This window comes from Oncorhynchus clarkii, chromosome 7 (genome assembly GCF_045791955.1).
Source record: "Oncorhynchus clarkii lewisi isolate Uvic-CL-2024 chromosome 7, UVic_Ocla_1.0, whole genome shotgun sequence".
Lineage (NCBI taxonomy): Eukaryota > Metazoa > Chordata > Actinopteri > Salmoniformes > Salmonidae > Oncorhynchus > Oncorhynchus clarkii.
In genome coordinates, this window is record NC_092153.1 from 67,507,354 (window position 1) to 67,525,633 (window position 18,280).

Sequence of the window (18,280 nt, forward strand, 5' to 3'; positions counted from 1 at the left end):
ATGGAAGGGGATCGTTACTTCCTGCGGGCCTTTGTGCTACTTCCTGTACAGGTGCTTTTGTCCACTGTGTGTCATTATTGTGTTAGACATGTTAAAAAAGTGCAGTCTGAGGTAATAGAAACAAAGATGTGGTTGGAACATGGAATAGATCTTACTTATGACCGGGGTCACCATGACAACACTACCCGTCTTACCCTGGGTGGTTTAAACGTGGTTCAACCCTACCTGCCCACACATAGTTCAACCTGGTGTGGTTTAGATGCGTGTGGTGTGTGGTCTGTGGTGTGTGGTCTGTGGTGTGTGGTGTGTGGTCTGTGGTCTGTGGTGTGTGGTCTGTGGTGTGTGGCATGTAGTGTGTGTGTTTGATTGGTTTACTAGCATCTTAAGATTGAGTTACAGCTATAAGTGTGCGTGCGTGTGTGTGTGTGTGTGTGTGTTTCTGACAGTGAACAGTGCCACATATCAGATGGCTTATGAAAGGGGATCGTTACTTCCTGCGGGCGTTTGTACTACTTCCTGTACAGGTGCTTTTGTCCACTGGGTGTCATTATTGTGTTAGACATGTAAAAAATGTGGACTGTGTGTGTGTACATACGTTCATTTGTGTGTGTACATGCGTTAATTTGTGTGTGTGTGTGTATATGTGTGTGTACATGCGCTAATTTGTGTGTGTACATGCATTAATTTGTGTGTGTGTGTGTGTGTGTGTACATGCGTTAATTTGTGTGTGTGTGTACATGCGTTAATTTGTGTGTGTCTGTGTGTGTGTGTGTATGTACATGCGTTCATTTGTGTGTGTCTGTGTGTGTGTGTACATGCGTTCATTTGTGTGTGTGTGTGTGTGTGTGTGTGTGTGTGTGTGTGTGTGTGTGTGTGTGTGTGTGTGTGTGTGTACATCCATTAATTTGTGTGTGTGTGTGTGTGTGTGTGTGTACATCCATTAATTTGTGTGTGTGTGTGTGTGTGTGTGTGTGTGTGTACATGCGTTAATTTGTGTATGTGTGTGTGTGTGTGTGTGTGTGTGTGTGTGTGTGTGTGTGTGTGTACACAACCATACGTCTACACCTCCAGAGATTGCACTAGTTATTATTAAACTCCATGGTGAGACTGAATGTCATGGTCTATACCACATTCACTCAGAGGGGTGTCACCTGAGTGGCAAATATTCCCAAATTAAATATTCTCAGAGACTTTTGGAGATTCTGCATTCCACAGTGGAAGTGTGTATGTGTCTATTTGTGTTATGAGAGAGAGTAGAAGAGGGAGAGATAGGAAGAGAGAGGGGCAGAAAGTGTTGAAAATGAACAGTCGGAGTGAGAACACTGCACAACACCAACACTGTACAACACCAACACTGCACAACACCAACACTGCACAACACCAACACTGTACAACACCAACACTGTACAACACCAACACTGCACAACACCAACACTGTACAACACCCACACTGTTTAACACCAACACTGTACAACACCAACACTGCACAACACGAACACTGCACAACACCAACACTGTACAACACCAACACTGTACAACACCAACACTGCACAACACCAACACTGCACAACACCAACACTGCACAACACCAACACTGTACAACACCAACACTGCACAACACCAACACTGCACAACAACAACACTGCACAACACTGTACACACCAACACTACACTAACAACCCAACACTGCACAACACCAACACTGTACAACACCAACACTGTACAACACCAACACTGCACAACACCAACACTGTACAACACCAACACTGCACAACACCAACACTGCACAACACCAACACTGCACAACACCAACACTGCACAACACCAACACTGCACAACAACAACACTGCACAACACCAACACTGTACAACACCAACACTACACTACACAACACCAACACTGCACAACACCAACACTGTACAACACCAACACTGTACAACACCAACACTGCACAACACCAACACTGTACAACACCAACACTGCACAACACCAACACTGTACAACACCAACACTGCACAACACCAACACTGCACAACACCAACACTGTACAACACCAACACTGCACAACACCAACACTGCACAACACCAACACTGTACAACACCAACACTGCACAACACCAACATTGCACAACACCAACACTGTACAACACCAACACTGTACAACACCAACACTGCACAACACCAACACTGCACAACACCAACACTGCACAACACCAACACTGGACAACATTTTGTATGGACATGTTGCCTGTCCCAGACTAGCTAAGGGTTTTGGTCACATTTACATTTGAGTAATTTAGCAGACACTTTTATTCAGAGAGACTTACAGGAGCAATTTGGGTTAAGTGCCTTGCTCAAGGGCACATCGGCAGATGTTTACACCTAGTCGGCTCAGGGATTTAACCCAGCGACCTTTCCATTTCTGGACCAATCAATCAATCAATCAATCAATCAATCAAATGTATTTATAAAGCCCTTTTTACATCAGCCAATGTCACAAAGTGCTGTACAGAAACCCAGCCTAAAACCCCAAACAGCAAGCAATGCAGATGTAGAACACAGTGCTCTTTACCGTTAGGCTACCTGCCGACCTTGATCACAGATGGAAAACACAGATACATACACTCTCGCGGCCATGTACATGCAGTGAACACACACACACATGCAAGCAAGAATGCACACACACACACACACTTTGTTTTTATGAAATGTCAGGACTTTTTGGAGTGTAAAAATGTTTGACCATTAAAAATTATATTTTCCCCAAAACTCTAAAACTAACCCTAATGCTAACCTTAAACCTAACCCTAATGCTAACCTTAAACCTAACCTTAACCCCAAAACCCTAATTCTAACTGTTAAGCTTAAAATATAATTTGAACAAATTCAGGACCTGAAAAAAGGAATAACCCCCCCACCAAAAAATTCTACCATTTCAGGACATTCAGGTAAAATGTTAGGACTTGGGGTCCTGCTAATGTAGAAAAACGCACGCACGCACGCACGCACGCACGCACGCACGCACGCACGCACGCACGCACGCACACACACACACACACACACACACACACACACACACACACACACACACACACACACACACACACACACACACACACACACACACACACACACACACACACACACACACACACACTCTCTCTCTGTAGGTCCGGCCTCAGAATAGTGCTCATAGAATATTCATGAAGAGGTCTTACATAAGTATAGTGCAGCAGTGTATCAGTCTGATGTCATCAGTCTGATGTCTCTCTATCTCTGCTAGAACTACCCCCTTCTGCGTGTGTATTTACCCAGACCCAGATTCATAGACGTACACAAGCAACACTCATTGGGAGCTACACTTAGAAATTAATAGGCTAGACTCAGAAAACCCATTATTTTGTCACAGCCCTCAAATAATTCCTGTCAAAGGCATATATTTGGATAAATATATAGCACTGATTACTAAATAATCATTATACAAAACATAAACACACACACACACACACACATTCTCCCGCCAGCCCAGAACAGACAGTGAGACTGCCAGTGATAAGGTATTCATTAAGATGGTGACGTTGTCATTCAGCAGGTTTAAAACTGATAAGGTTATATCGTGTTTTGTGATGAGCACATTCCATATTCTTTGGGGTGAGAGGGGCCATTCCCAGCCCAGGACATACTCTAGATATGCCAGATATAGATATGTAGAGTATAGATGTGGGGCACATTCATATACTGTAGATATGCAGAGGTCCAGAGGGATTTGTATTACAGCAGGACATAGATATGCAAGGCATAGAGACTGTAGGGAGAGTCCATGTTGTATAAATCTAGAGAGCTGTGCATTGTAGGGGGACGAACATAGATATTAAAAGCCTAGATACTGTAGGGAGGGCCCATGTTGTAGAGATATACAGAGCTGTGCAGTGTAGCAGGTATAGATATGGAGGGTAATATGTTGCAGTAATACAGAGGTGCTGAGGGATGCTTGGCTGGGGTCAATCTCTTATTTTCCCTCCCCTGATGCAGTCCCATTCTCCCTTTCCCAACAGCCTGCCCAGCCTTTGAGTGTATGTGTTTGGAAAGTAAGTTTGTTCTTTTTGTCTGTCCTCTCTTCGTCTCACACTCCCTTTGTCGCCACTCCATAATAAATAATTAGGTGGGTGCTTAGATTTGTCCTATTTCACACAAGTGGGGTCACGGATCAGCTGTTCTCAGTGGCATCCCTGGACCCCCCCTTCTCTCTATTTCAATCTCTCTCTTAACTAGCACCTGTTAAGAAGAGCTCTTCTACAGTACTGAATGATAGGATGACTGTCAGTGGCATGCTGGCTCAGAGCGTGACTTCCTGGACTTATTTACCACTGGAGAGGGAGGGAGAGAGATGCTTTTTCTTCCTCTTCACCCCAGAGAAGCGTCTCATGACATGGAGATGTGATGCCAATGTACCCCAGGGCATGTTTGACTAGTCAGGCACACTCTGTATTGTATCTCTGCATCCGTCGCCTTGGTGTTTACACACACACCCAAGAACAAACACATGCACACAGGTTAGATCAGAAAGCAACAGAGTCTCACGAAGCTTGTGAGCAGTGCATGGAAGAACTAACGGACTTATATTTACTGACATTTACAAGAATGTTAGCGAGAGCAATGGGTAGTTGGGGAGGAGGAGGAGGGACAGCAGGGAGGTGGCATAGTATAGAGAATACAGAAGACGAGAGGAGAGGAGAGAGGGAGGACAAGGTTGGAAAGAGAATAGAAGAGGTTTAAAAGGGATGGAAGAAAATGAAAAGGGGAGGTAGGAGAGGAGAGGAGAGGATGGAGGAAAGGAGAGGGGGGGGGGGGCATGTTTCCCTGTTTTAACAGTGCCCTCATCTGGCACATCTTTCTGTTCCCTGTTCGGCGTTCCCATCGCCTCCTGTTAGAATCCTTGTTCAATGGAGTGAGCTGGGAGTATTCCATGAACCTCAGTTACACCTCAGTGTCTATTACACTGTTATCCCAACAGTATATACACCTCTCCTCCCTCTCGCTGTCCTCATCACTCATCACTCAACTCTCCCACACCCCTCCCCTCTCTTCCCTCCCTCATCTCTCATCTCTCTCCCCCCTCCATGCAGTGCCCAGGGACAGAATATAATCATACACCTTTAAACCAGACCCATGTTACCAATGACCTGCAACCCTGACCTTATTACTGCTAGAATAACAGAGAGAGACAGAAAGAGAGAGAGATGGTGAAAATAGATATGTGTTTAGAGGGGGAGAGAGAGGGGAGAGAGAGAGATGGTGAAAAGAGATATGTATAGAGGGGGGAGAGAGAGATGGTGAAAAGAGATATGTGTATAGAGGGGAGAGAGATGGTGAAAAGAGATATGTGTATAGAGGGGGGAGAGAGAGGGGAGAGAGATGGTGAAAAGAGATATGTGTATAGAGGGTGGAGAGAGAGGGGAGAGAGATGGTGAAAAGAGATATGTGTATAGAGGGGGAGAGAGACAGGGGAGAGAGAGATGAGGCTATAAAGTAGGTAGAGAGGGCAGAGGGAGAGAACATTTTGAGAAAGGGATCTCTGCCTTGATTACTGTCCATACATTTACAGCATTATCTGTGTATTAAATTCATAAAACTGTAAAAAAAAAAGTTTAGACACACCTGCTCATTGAAGGGTTTTTCTTTATTTTTTTACTATTTTCTACATTGTAGAATAACAGTGAAGACTTCTAAACTATGAAATAGCACATATGGAATCATATAGTAACCAAAAAAGTGTTAAACAAATCTAAATATATTTTGTGCAAAAAATTTGCACACTTGGTATTTATTCTCTCAATCAACTTCATGAGGAATGCTTTTACAACAGGCTTTAAGGTCTTCCTTTCCTGTGGCAGTCCTCATGAGAGCCAGTTTCATCATAGCGCTTGATGGTTTTTGCGACTGCACTTGAACAAACATCAAAGTTCTTGAAATGTGAATGTTTTAAAGTAATGATGAACTGTTGTTTCTCTTTGCTTATTTAAGCTGTTCTTGCCATAGTATGGACTTGGTCTTTAACCAAATAGAGCTATCTTCTGTATACCAACATCATCTTGTCACAACTAAACTGATTGTCTCAAACGCATTAAGAAGGAAATAAAATCCACAAATTAACTTATAACAAGGTACACCTGTTAATTGAAGTTCATTCCAGATGACTACCTCATGACGCTGGTTGAGAGAATTCCAGGAGTGTGCAAAGCTGTCATCAAGACAAAGGGTGGCTACTTTGAAGAATCTCAAATATAAAATATAAAATATATTTTGATTTGTTTAACACTTTTTTGGTTACTAAATGATTCCATATGTGTTATTTCGTCGTTTTGATGTCGTCACTATTATTTTACAATGTAGAAAATAGTAAAAATAAAGACCCTTAAATGAGTAGGTGTGTCCAAACTTTTGACTGGTACTGTATTTTTTTTCAAACAATTTCTGCGAGGGGCTCCAGAAAAAAAATATCCCTCCAAGAATGAAATGTAGCCCCGTTCTTGCTGGACCATGTCATATACATACAGTATAACCTACTGGTGCTGATGCTGTTACTATGGTGTTGCCATGGCTTGCATCAGCATCCTCTCTTAAGGAGGAGGTATACCACCGTGGCAGGAAATTACATTTATGGCATCATAGGCACATGACCTCAGCATCTCTCTCTCTCTCTTTCTCTCTCTCTCTCTCTCTCTCTCTCTCTCTCTCTCTCTCTCTCTCTCTCTCTCTCTCTCTCTCTCTATCTCTCTGTCTCTGTCTCTGTCTCTCTCTCTCTATCTCTCTGTCTCTGTCTCTGTCTCTCTGTCTCGCTCTCTCTCTCCCCTGTATCCCGCCACTCAACCCCCACCAGCTCAGAAGGGGATGGAGAAACAACATAAAGATCTTATTTCCCGCTACCTTGCTGAACTATATTTTAAAGTAACAGTCAATGGTTATGATTCAGAATGTTGAAACATCATCATGATCTTACTACAGGTATCATCAACTAGATTCAGCTGCGGGCCAATTATTTCATGAGCGGATGGTCTGGAGGCCGGAACGTAATTACAAATAATTTGTATACTGTAAGAAGCACAAACAGATATAATAAAATAAAACATTTGTTTTATTTATGTTAAAATACAATCACACAATTGTATCATCTTATTTCCCCCTCCAGTAAAATTTGATTCTGATATTCTGTGGTTATGATTAAGGATGTAGAAATGATTTCAAAGCAGATTTTGCATGCAGTATTAAAATTTTGACTTGTAGGGTAGAAGGGAACCAGTGGGTCTCAAAGAGCTGGATGGAGGAGGAGGATGGTAGGGTTATGTTGAAGATTGGGGGAGGTAGGAAGAGTTCGATATCAAGAGACGATAAGGCTCCAGACATAGACACACCCACGCTCACATGCACTCACAACACACACACTCTGTCGATCTCTTCTCAGGCACGGATGACTGTTCTCTAGGTCCAGGCTATAATTAAACAGCCAAGGATAAGTATAGAGCTTCACAAATAACAACCTGACAGAAACACTCTCATCACACACAAACACACTCGCACACACACATATGCGCACGCATGTACACACGCACACATGTATACACGCACACACACATTGATGAGAGAGGATGAGAAGAAGGAGAGAAGAAATATAAGGGAGGATGGCTTGGAGATAGGCATTGGTCATCATGGTCATCCAGTCCAGCTTCAGTGATTCACCTGGTCCTTGGCCTCAGTGATTCACCCGATCCTTGGCCTCAGTGATTCACCAGATCCTTGAACTCAGTGGTTCACCAGATTCTTGGCCTCAGTGGTTCACCAGGTTCTTGGCATCAGTGATTCACCAGATCCTTGGCCTCAGTGATTCACCAGATCCTTGGCATCAGTGATTCACCAGATCCTTGGACAGTGATTCACCAGATCCTTGGCCTCAGTGATTCACCAGATCCTTGGCCTCAGTGATTCACCAGGCCTGGAAAAGACTCTGCTCTTTACCAAGCATGACTCACAGCTGGATATTGATTTAAATAATTTGACCTTTTTTGAACAAATATTACATTTGATTACTTTGACAATCATGCCTAATACACTATCTAATTGACCTGCCACTATTTCTATAAGGAAGGGTATTTTGCTGCAGTTGCCAGACCAAACTGCTTACTGTAGAAATCATGCAAACCAGCAACTGCCAAGTCGACTTTAATCTAAGTAAACCCCCTAGCTAGCTAGCAGGAGCTGCCGTGCCATGGCCCTCACAGTCAATGAGTCACAACAACATAGGAGGGAGTGTTTTTCTCCTGATCACTGACAAGCCTCCTGAGTCCTGCCCCAAATGTGTATGGGTGTGTAGGGGATCCTCGGAAACACACACACACACACACACACACACACACACACACACACACAGCTCGCTGTGTTAGTGTGTGCAGGACCGGTTTGACCACTGCACCGGGGGTGTGTGTGAGTGGTGTAACAGTTTGAGATCACACACCTGTACTTATGGTTGTTTTAGTCTTGGTGAGGCCGTTGAAGCGATGTGATGAATGACAAGACATGCCAGGTCGTTCCTTTGAAATGATTTTTCTAGAGCGACCAGCTTTTCTTCTTGTTGCTGTTTTGACCTTGACAATGTACCATTCAGACAACTTCTATTGATAAACGAGATCTGAAACAGTCAGTCAACCTGTCAAGCTTTACGAGATGCATATGGAAGTAGGACTATAATAGTAATTATTATATGTTATTATATTGTGCATTATCTTGTTACATCATAAGTCAACAGAGATAAATAAGACAAATATGATCAGCTACTGAGTTAAAAGGACACAGGTGCGCGGAAACACATCTGATGTGTCCTAAACGGGGTGCAGGTAAGTTGAGCCATAAAATGGTTTGTTTCTATGTACCTAGTTCAAAACATGTAATTTTGTAGGCATAGTACCCATTCTGTCAGTTACATATAGACCTTGGACCTCAAACTCCTCAACTAGAAACCCCTAAGTACTTGGTATATATGTGAGGAATACTGCCTCTGGTACTGGCTGGCCGCTGTCACAGAGAGACATTATCTCGTGTAGCCATACCTCAAAATGACATTGTTGGCAGGCCTCATTTGGACTTTTGGAGAATTTTGTATTAGCCTAAACGGCTACGATGTTCTGCCTCGAGTGACTACATTTTTGGGGGGATGTTACATTTGAAGAACCCCTCCCACATGCCCGTAGAAAGGATGTTATGTTCGTCACTGTTTTCAGATCGGGTAGGACACATTTTACAGAGAGTTGTTGGATATGCTGGATTGTAACATTGCAGAAAATGGAAGAAAACCTGCAAGAAAAACTGAATTCTGTTTTGCCAGAACTGTGCTCTACACACAACTGAGTCGATGAAGGCATTAACACCTCTCCGTCCAAGCAAGGCATTTGATTGGTTTGACACATTGCGAGGCGTCACTGATTTACACTTGATTTACTCCATTTTTTAGCTACTTTCTGCCATTGACTTCAACAGGCTTTCTGATTAGGAAAGCCTGGTTCTCGACGAGGCTAGGGAGTGCCTAACGAGGTTCCAGAGTAGCTAGTGTTACGTCCTAATCAGTACAAGATAGAAACATAAAGCATTGATTTGCTCAATCATGCAAATGTTGACTTTAAGGTAATTAGTCTTCTTAGTGAAAGCCCTCCAGAAACCTTCTGCCTCTGTCAACTTGCACGGTTCAGGGAGTAGGGAGAACGCGGTCAACAGCGCTCAACAACGGTCGAGAACAGTCAACGACGGTAGAGAACGGTCAACGTCAAAATTCCAAACGCAATACAAAGATCTATTGTATGAACGGTCAACAACGGTCAACATCAAAATTCCAAACGCAATACAAAGATCTATTGTATGAACGGTCAACAACGGTCAACATCAAAATTCCAAACGCAATACAAAGATCTATTTTATGAACGGTCAACAACGGTCAACATCAAAATTCCAAACACAATACAGAGATTTATTGTATGAACGTGGCAAAGAGATTCAGTTTGAGACAGAAATATTGAGCAGTAGCAGCAGTGAACTAGGGTTTGACAGAGCTACAGCAGGCCTATAGATTCAGTATACAGTACAGTGTCTGGCAAACTACCTTCCATGTTGGCATCAAACACAACAACAATATTCTAATCTACATTCTAAATAGAATGTAGCCAAACTGTCTTGGAACTCTGGGTGCCAGCATGGCATACATTCCTATACTCAATCTCCAACCAAGTTGGCCAAGTTGTCTCTGAGGCCAGTGTGTGTGAACATATTTTTCATCCCTTTGTCCTTCTGTCAGCACATTAACAGTCTGCCTAAGAAAATAGCAACTCCACAGCAGCCGGAAGGTCTGGGACTAGGGAGGGTTGAGACACACATCACAACAACACTATAATTAAAACAGCTATTAGAGCCCAGAGAACAACAACACGATTCTAGTCCCAAGACACAGAACACTACTGGCTGTTATAGCTTGACAGGTTGACTGACTGTTTCAGATCTCGTTTTCTCCATTTCCGCCTGAATGACGTGCCCAAAGTAAATTGCCTGTTGCTCAGGCTCTGAAGCCAGGATATGCATATAATTGGTAACATTGGAAAGAAAACACTTTGAAGTTTGTAGAAATTGTAAAATAATGTAGGAGAATATAACACAATAGATATGGTAGGAGAAAATCCAAAGAAAAACCAACCTGAATCTTTTTTATGTTGAGAGACCATGCTCTTACAATGGCAAGTATAAGGGCATACTGAAAATTAGCTCCCAGGATGCAATTCCTATGGCTTCCACAGGGTGTCAACAGTCTGTGTTCAAGGTTTCAGGCTTGTAACTTCCAAAATGATTAAGAAATATCAGTTTTAGTACAACGTCTCCATGAAGACAGGACACACCTGCCAAAATCGGTTTCCTATTGAACATACTTCACACAAAAAAAACATATTGTTTTATTACATTTGATTGTATCTGAGGAGTAAATAGAAACATATTTTGACTTGTTGAAAGAAAGTTTAAGGGTAGATTTTCGGATTCCTTTCTCTGCATGTTGAACGAGTGGATTACTCAAATCGATGGCGCCAACTAAACTTTTTGGGATATAAAGAAGGACTTTATCTAACAAAACGACACTACATGTTATAGCTGGGTCCTTTGGATGACAAGTCAGAGGAAGATTTTCAAAAAGTAAGTGAATATTTATTCGCTATTTGTGAATTTCTGAAACCTGTGCCGGTGGAAAAATATTTTGATGTCCTCATACAATTGCATGGCATGTTTGCGCTGTAATAGCTACTGTAAATCGGACAGTGCAGTTAGATTAACAAGAATTTAAGCTTTTAACTGATATAAGACCTAAATGTACCTAAATGTTTAATATCCATCATTTGTATGATTATTTATTTGAATTGCGCGCCCTCCAGTTCCACCGGAAGTTGTCCCGCTAGCGGGATGCCTAGGCTTAGGAAGTTTTAACCTGATATGGTTCTACTGACCTCATGTGACTGATGAAAGAAATTACCGTAAATATCACCCACGTTACCTTTGCATGTTGATGTTGTGTAGATTAGAACAGAGTGTGAGCTATTTTACCAATCACAATGACATCAGGGAAGAGACAGGACAGCTAATGGATGTATTTTCTCCTTAAAACCAGTTTTTCTTTCAGGATAGCAGTTGTGGCATGATATTTGTGGATCCTTGAGTTTCACAGCAATATGAGGCTGTGTCTAGGATAGGATCCTTACCCTTACCTCTGTCTAGGACATGAACCTCACCCTTACCTCTGTCTAGGATAGGATCCTTACCCTTATCTCTGTCTAGGATAGGATCCTTACCATTACCTCTGTCTAGGATAGGATCCTTATCCTTACCTCTGTCTATGATATGATCCTTACCCTTACTTCTGTCTAGGATATGATCCTTACCCTTACTTCTGTCTAGGATAGGATCCTTACCCTTACTTCTGTCTAGGATATGATCCTTACCATTACCTCTGTCTAAGATATGATCCTTACCCTTACCTCTGTCTAAGATATGATCCTTACTTCTGTCTAGGATATGATCCTTATCTTTACCTCTGTCTATGATATGATCCTTACCCTTACCTCTGTCTAAGATATGATCCTTACCCTTACCTCTGTCTATGGTACTAGACTTCCTGACCGGCCGCCCCCAGGTGGTGAGGGTAGGTAACAACATCTCCACCCCGCTGATCCTCAACACTGGGGCCCCACAAGGGTGCGTTCTGAGCCCTCTCCTGTACTCCCTGTTCACCCACGACTGCGTGGCCACGCACGCTTCCAACTCAATCATCAAGTTTGCGGACGACACAACAGTGGTAGGCTTGATTACCAACAACGACGAGACGGCCTACAGGGAGGAGGTGAGGGCCCTCGGAGTGTGGTGTCAGGAAAATAACCTCACACTCAACGTCAACAAAATTAAGGAGATGATTGTGGACTTCAGGAAACAGCAGAGGGAACACCCCCCTATCCACATCGATGGAACAGTAGTGGAGAGGGTAGTAAGTTTTAAGTTCCTCGGCGTACACATCACAGACAAACTGAATTGGTCCACCCACACAGACAGCATTGTGAAGAAGGCGCAGCAGCACCTCTTCAACCTCAGGAGGCTGAAGAAATTTGGCTTGTCACCAAAAGCACTCACAAACTTCTACAGATGCACAATCGAGAGCATCCTGTCGGGCTGTATCACCGCCTGGTACGGCAACTGCTCCGCCCACAACCGTAAGGCTCTCCAGAGGGTAGTGAGGTCTGCACAACGCATCACCGGGGGCAAACTACCTGCCCTCCAGGACACCTATACCACCCGATGTCACAGGAAGGCCATAAAAATCATCAAGGACAACAACCACCCGAGCCACTGCCTGTTCACCCCGCTATCATCCAGAAGGCGAGGTCAGTACAGGTGCATCAAAGCTGGGACCGAGAGACTGAAAAACAGCTTCTATCTCAAGGCCATCAGACTGTTAAACAGCCACCACTAACATTGAGTGGCTGCTGCCAACACACTGACTCAACTCCAGCCACTTTAATAATGGGAATTGATGGGAATTGATGTAAAATATATCACTAGCCACTTTAAACAATGCTACTTAATATAATGTTTACATACCCTACATTATTTATCTCATATGTATACGTATATACTGTACTCTATATCATCGACTGTATCCTTATGTAATACATGTATCACTAGCCACTTTAAACTATGCCACTTTGTTTACATACTCATCTCATATGTATATACTGTACTCGATACCATCTACTGCATCTTGCCTATGCCGCTCTGTACCATCACTCATTCATGTATCTTTATGTACATATTCTTTATCCCTTTACACTTGTGTGTATATGGTAGTAGTTGTGGAATTGTTAGCTAGATTACTCGTTGGTTATTACTGCATTGTCGGAACTAGAAGCACAAGCATTTCGCTACACTCGCATTAACATCTGATAACCATGTATGTGTATGTGACAAATAAAATGTGATTTGATTTGATTTGATATGATCCTTACCCTTACCTCTGTCTATGATATGATCCTTACCCTTACTTCTGTCTATGATAGGATCCTTACCCTTACCTCTGTCTATGATATGATCCTTACCCTTACTTCTGTCTATGATATGATCCTTATCCTTACTTCTGTCTATGATATGATCCTTACCCTTACTTCTGTCTATGATATGACCCTTACCCTTACCTCTGTCTATGATATGATCCTTACCCTTACGTCTGTCTAGAATATGATCCTTACACTTACCTCTGTCTAGAATATGATCCTTACCCTTACCTCTGTCTAGAATATGATCCTTACCCTTACTTCTGTCTATGATATGATCCTTACCCTTACCTCTGTCTAGAATATGATCCTTACCCTTACCTTTCTCTCTAGGACCCTCACCCGTACCCCTTGCCCACCATAACCCTCTGCGTACCCCTCCAATTAAAGTGCTCTGACCTCTGAACTTTCACCTTTATAACCTCGGACCCTCACCAATTTCTCCTCTCCTTCCTCACTCCCCAAACTGCGAGGACCCCCGGGCATAGCTGTCTTCCATTGTGCCTGTGTAGAGTTACCCAGATGATCTTGTTCCATGTAGGTAGTTTCACCCTTTATTCACCCTTTCTCTTCTCCTTCTCCCAACTGCATGCTTACTCTGCTCACTGCATGGTGTTGGTCACTAACTGTTAAAGAGTGAGATGCTGGATTCACCTGGTTGGTTTTACTGTCAAGAGTCTGTGGATCCGGACAATGGTTTTATACTACATATTATTGGGCTTTGACATGTTGCAGGCAACATTGCAGGCAAGACACAATTGACTGATCTACAAATCACCTTTCATTATAAACAACTAGTTATTATTTTTTGTAGATCAGTCAGTCACAATTTATCCACAATGCATGACAGATTTGATAAGTGCCATCTAAAGGCTGGATACTCACAACTAACCTGGACTGTTTTCTGAGTAATCTAAACTGACTGTGGTTTGAATATTGTGACTATTCACCAATACATCAGTCAATTAAACATTTTGTGCAGTATTTGCTGATATTAGCAATGTAAATACAACTATTTCATCTTACTTCACTATACTAGTCAAGCTGTGTACTAGTCAAGCTGTCTATTAGTCAAGCTGTTTATTAGTCAAGCTGTCTATTAGTCAAGCTGTGTACTAGTCAAGCTGTTTATTAGTCAAGCTGTATTTGTTGATCATTGACAATTATTCAATGCAACATTAAAATACATGCATGTGTTTGAGACCTGTGACCATGTTTTTTTGCATCACAGCACAGTATGTGATGATGATGATGATGATGATGTTTCATATTCAGGAAGGCTCTGGCTAACACTGTGTCTCCTCTCTGTCTGTCTATTACAGGTTTGGTACGAGGAAGAGGAGGAAGGTGAGATTAAGGGCCACATTGTGTTCTGTATGCAGGCTGAACACGCAGGAACACGCACGTACTACTTCAGCGCTGAGACTGCTGAGGAACAGGAGGAGTGGGTCGACGCCATGAACGAGGCAGTCCACATACTCCCTTCATGGAGGTACGCACACATAGTGTACAAGCACACACGCACGCACACACGTAAGCAAGCACGCACGGACTCACACACACACACACACACACACACACACACACACAAAAACACACACGCGCACACACACACACACACACACAAAATAACACACACACACAGGCACACACACACACACACAAAATAACGCACACACACAGGCACGCACACACACACACGCACGCACGCACACACGCACGCACGTAAGCAAGCATGCACACACACACACACACACGTAAGCATGCAAACACAGGCATGCAAACACACACACGTAAACAAGCATCCAAGCACACACGTAAGCACGCACACGCATGCACACACTCATACTCACATAAGCAAGCATGCACACACACACACACACGTAAGCATGCAAACACAGGCACGCAAACACACACACACGTAAACAAGCATCCAAGCACACACGTAAGCACGCACACGCATGCACACACTCATACTCACGTAAGCAAGCATGCGCACGCACACACACACACACACACACACACACACACAACCACTTAATGTATTGTAAGATCTGTTGAAAAATGTATTTTCATACATTATAAATATAAATATTATAACGTATATTATTGGCTTAATTCTTGCAGGAACCCAGAGTAGCTGCTGCCTTGGCATGTACCATTGGGGATCCATATTAAAATACAAATACACGTTCAAATACACACATACAAACACACAAATACACACACACGCTAACTCTCTCCCTTCTCCACAGGACCACCAACTCAGAGGCCACCACACCCACAGCGGAACTCCATGGTAACACCTTGGTAACCAAAGGACCTGAACCACACACCCAGACACACACATACATCGAGGACAACAGCCAGACGACGGACTTCCAAGACCCAGAGCCCGGACCACGAAAACCCGCCTATCACAAGGTCAACGGGGTCGATGCCATGGAAACGCCCCTTCCCTCCACCAGCAACTCAGAGCAGGAGGGGAGGATGGAGGGAGAGAGGACAGGAGGGCCTGGACCTGGGAGTGCACACCATCCTCATCACCAACCCAATGGGTTTGGCCCCTACGGTCCCCCAAACGGACCCCCCCAGGGTAACGGGCGGCCGCTCCAGGGACCTCCAGAGGGAGGGATGACAGAGGGGAGGGAGGTGAGGGAGCAGCCTGAGAATGTGGTGCTGAGACGGGGCTTTGTGCCACGGACGAACCCTGAGAGACAGGCCCAGAGGAAGAGCTCCATGACCCAGCTACAGCAGTGGGTCAACCAGCGCAGAGTCATGGCTGTACAGGAGGACATGAACAGGTGAGAGAGAGAAAGAGCGAGCGAGAGAGAGGGATGGGAGCGAGAGGATAGAGAGAGAAAAAGAGAGCAGGAGAGAGAGCGAGAGAGAGGAGGGGATGGGAGAGAGGATGAGTAAGAGAGCTGTTTTCGTGTGTCTACAACTACATGTCTCCCTTCAACCATCTTTCTGTCTCTCTCTTTATCTTCCTCCAGTACCTCCCGTTACTACACAGTGAACCGGGGTGTTCCAGCTGACTACTACAGCATCTACGGTAGCGTGGTGGGTGGTCCGGGCTACGTGGAGCAGTACCCCCTCTACCCCTTGGGCGTACGCCCTGACAGCATCTGCTCTGTGTCAGCCGTGGGCTACGACCGCCTGGGCCCCCCTCGCTGGACCAACGAGGACAAGAGATGCTCACTACGGGACGGACCCCCGCCCCCTCGAGACCCATACGGTCCCCCACCCGGCCCTGCCTATTACAACCAGATGGATGTAGCCCAGACCTCCATGAGGCGTCTCTCCATTCAGCCCAGGTCTAGGTCCGTCCCCAGGTCCCCCTCCTCATCCTCGGGTGGTCCCTGCTCACCCGGACCTCATAGCTTTGCCTCGCCCATCCGCTCACCCTCGGCCCGGTTTGACAGAGGACCAAGCAGGCTACAGGAGGATGTGATCTACGCTGACCCCTCTGTGTACGGACTGAGGAGATCACTGAGCTCACCCAAGGTGAGAGGGGGGAGAGGGTGTGTGTGTGTGTGTGTGCGCGCGCTGTGTCAGGGTATGTTTGTTATGCCTGACGATCATTTTTGGGGAAAAAGACCAGATGGTAGATGTGTTACAATTTTCTACAATCACTTTGGCACAAATTTCCGATCCTTGAGGTCATTTTTCAAAACTCTAGACACAAAACTCAAAACGGTCATCACTTGTAACACAGTCTGTTCAATGGTCAAAACATTGCATTGTGCATTCATATCTTTAAAGAAACCTTGCACATGCAGAATAATTTTTTCAAATATCTTGTTTATCATGAAATACCATAGGAACATTCATTTAGATCACCCACACACAAGATACTGATAGTTTCACTGTGTAGTAGTTTGTACAATCATTAAATATTCTAGTACCAAATATGTGATGTTTCATTATGGTACTACACATAAATACATCACTGTAAAATGACTAGTAGAGAGAATACAACAGACACAGTGGAATCATTTAACAAAATATTAAATGTATTGATGAAATACAATAAAATCACAACATAGGTTTCTTTGAATCAAAGAAAAAATAATTAGCTTCAAAAAAGAAAAAACTACAGTAAAACGTCAGCTGCAGTGTTCCTCACCTGGCTTACTGTAAAAAACAAAACAAAGGATTGATTACTGTACTTCTATATTTCCATCAACCCTGTCTTGTGGATTTGGCCACAGGTTCTCATCCACATCACAATGGATGTTTTCATTGGCCAAACATCCTGGGAAGAATCTTCGGGCAGGGTGAATCCAGGCCTGACACTGGTCTGCCGTGATGTCATTGCATACATCATCCATGGCCTGGAGAAGGGTGGCTTGTTCCTGAGGGCGCCTATCATATACCTTTCACCTCCACTTGGAGAAAAATGTCTCAATCGGGTTAAGGAAAGGAGAGTATAGGGGTAAGTACAGGGTGATAAAATGTGGATGGGCCTGAAACCATGCTTGCACCATTTGAGCATGGTGGAACCTGACATTATCCCACGCAATGACATAGGTCACGACATCAGCTCTACAGACCTGATTTATGTAATCAAGAAGGTTACACAAGGAGAGCTGCTTTATATGATCCAATACGAGGTCTGCATCCCACCACGACATCAGCTCTACAGACCTGATTTATCTCAT

At 43.9% G+C, this 18,280-nt stretch overlaps 1 protein-coding gene across 4 annotated transcripts in view; it reads left to right on the forward strand.

Moving 5' to 3' along the window:
- LOC139413714 (pleckstrin homology domain-containing family A member 6-like) overlaps window positions 1-18,280 on the forward strand; it is a 170,474-nt gene that overhangs the window by 96,366 nt on the left and 55,828 nt on the right. For all 4 annotated transcript variants that reach the window (XR_011634827.1, XM_071161402.1, XM_071161403.1 and 1 more), the window contains 3 exons: window positions 14,939-15,108; window positions 15,872-16,420; window positions 16,613-17,123. Coding sequence is in view for 3 of the 4 variants with exons in the window: in XM_071161402.1 (XP_071017503.1) it covers window positions 14,939-15,108; window positions 15,872-16,420; window positions 16,613-17,123 (1,230 nt within the window). In the remaining variant the exon portion in view is untranslated. The remainder of the gene's footprint in view (window positions 1-14,938; window positions 15,109-15,871; window positions 16,421-16,612; window positions 17,124-18,280) is intronic.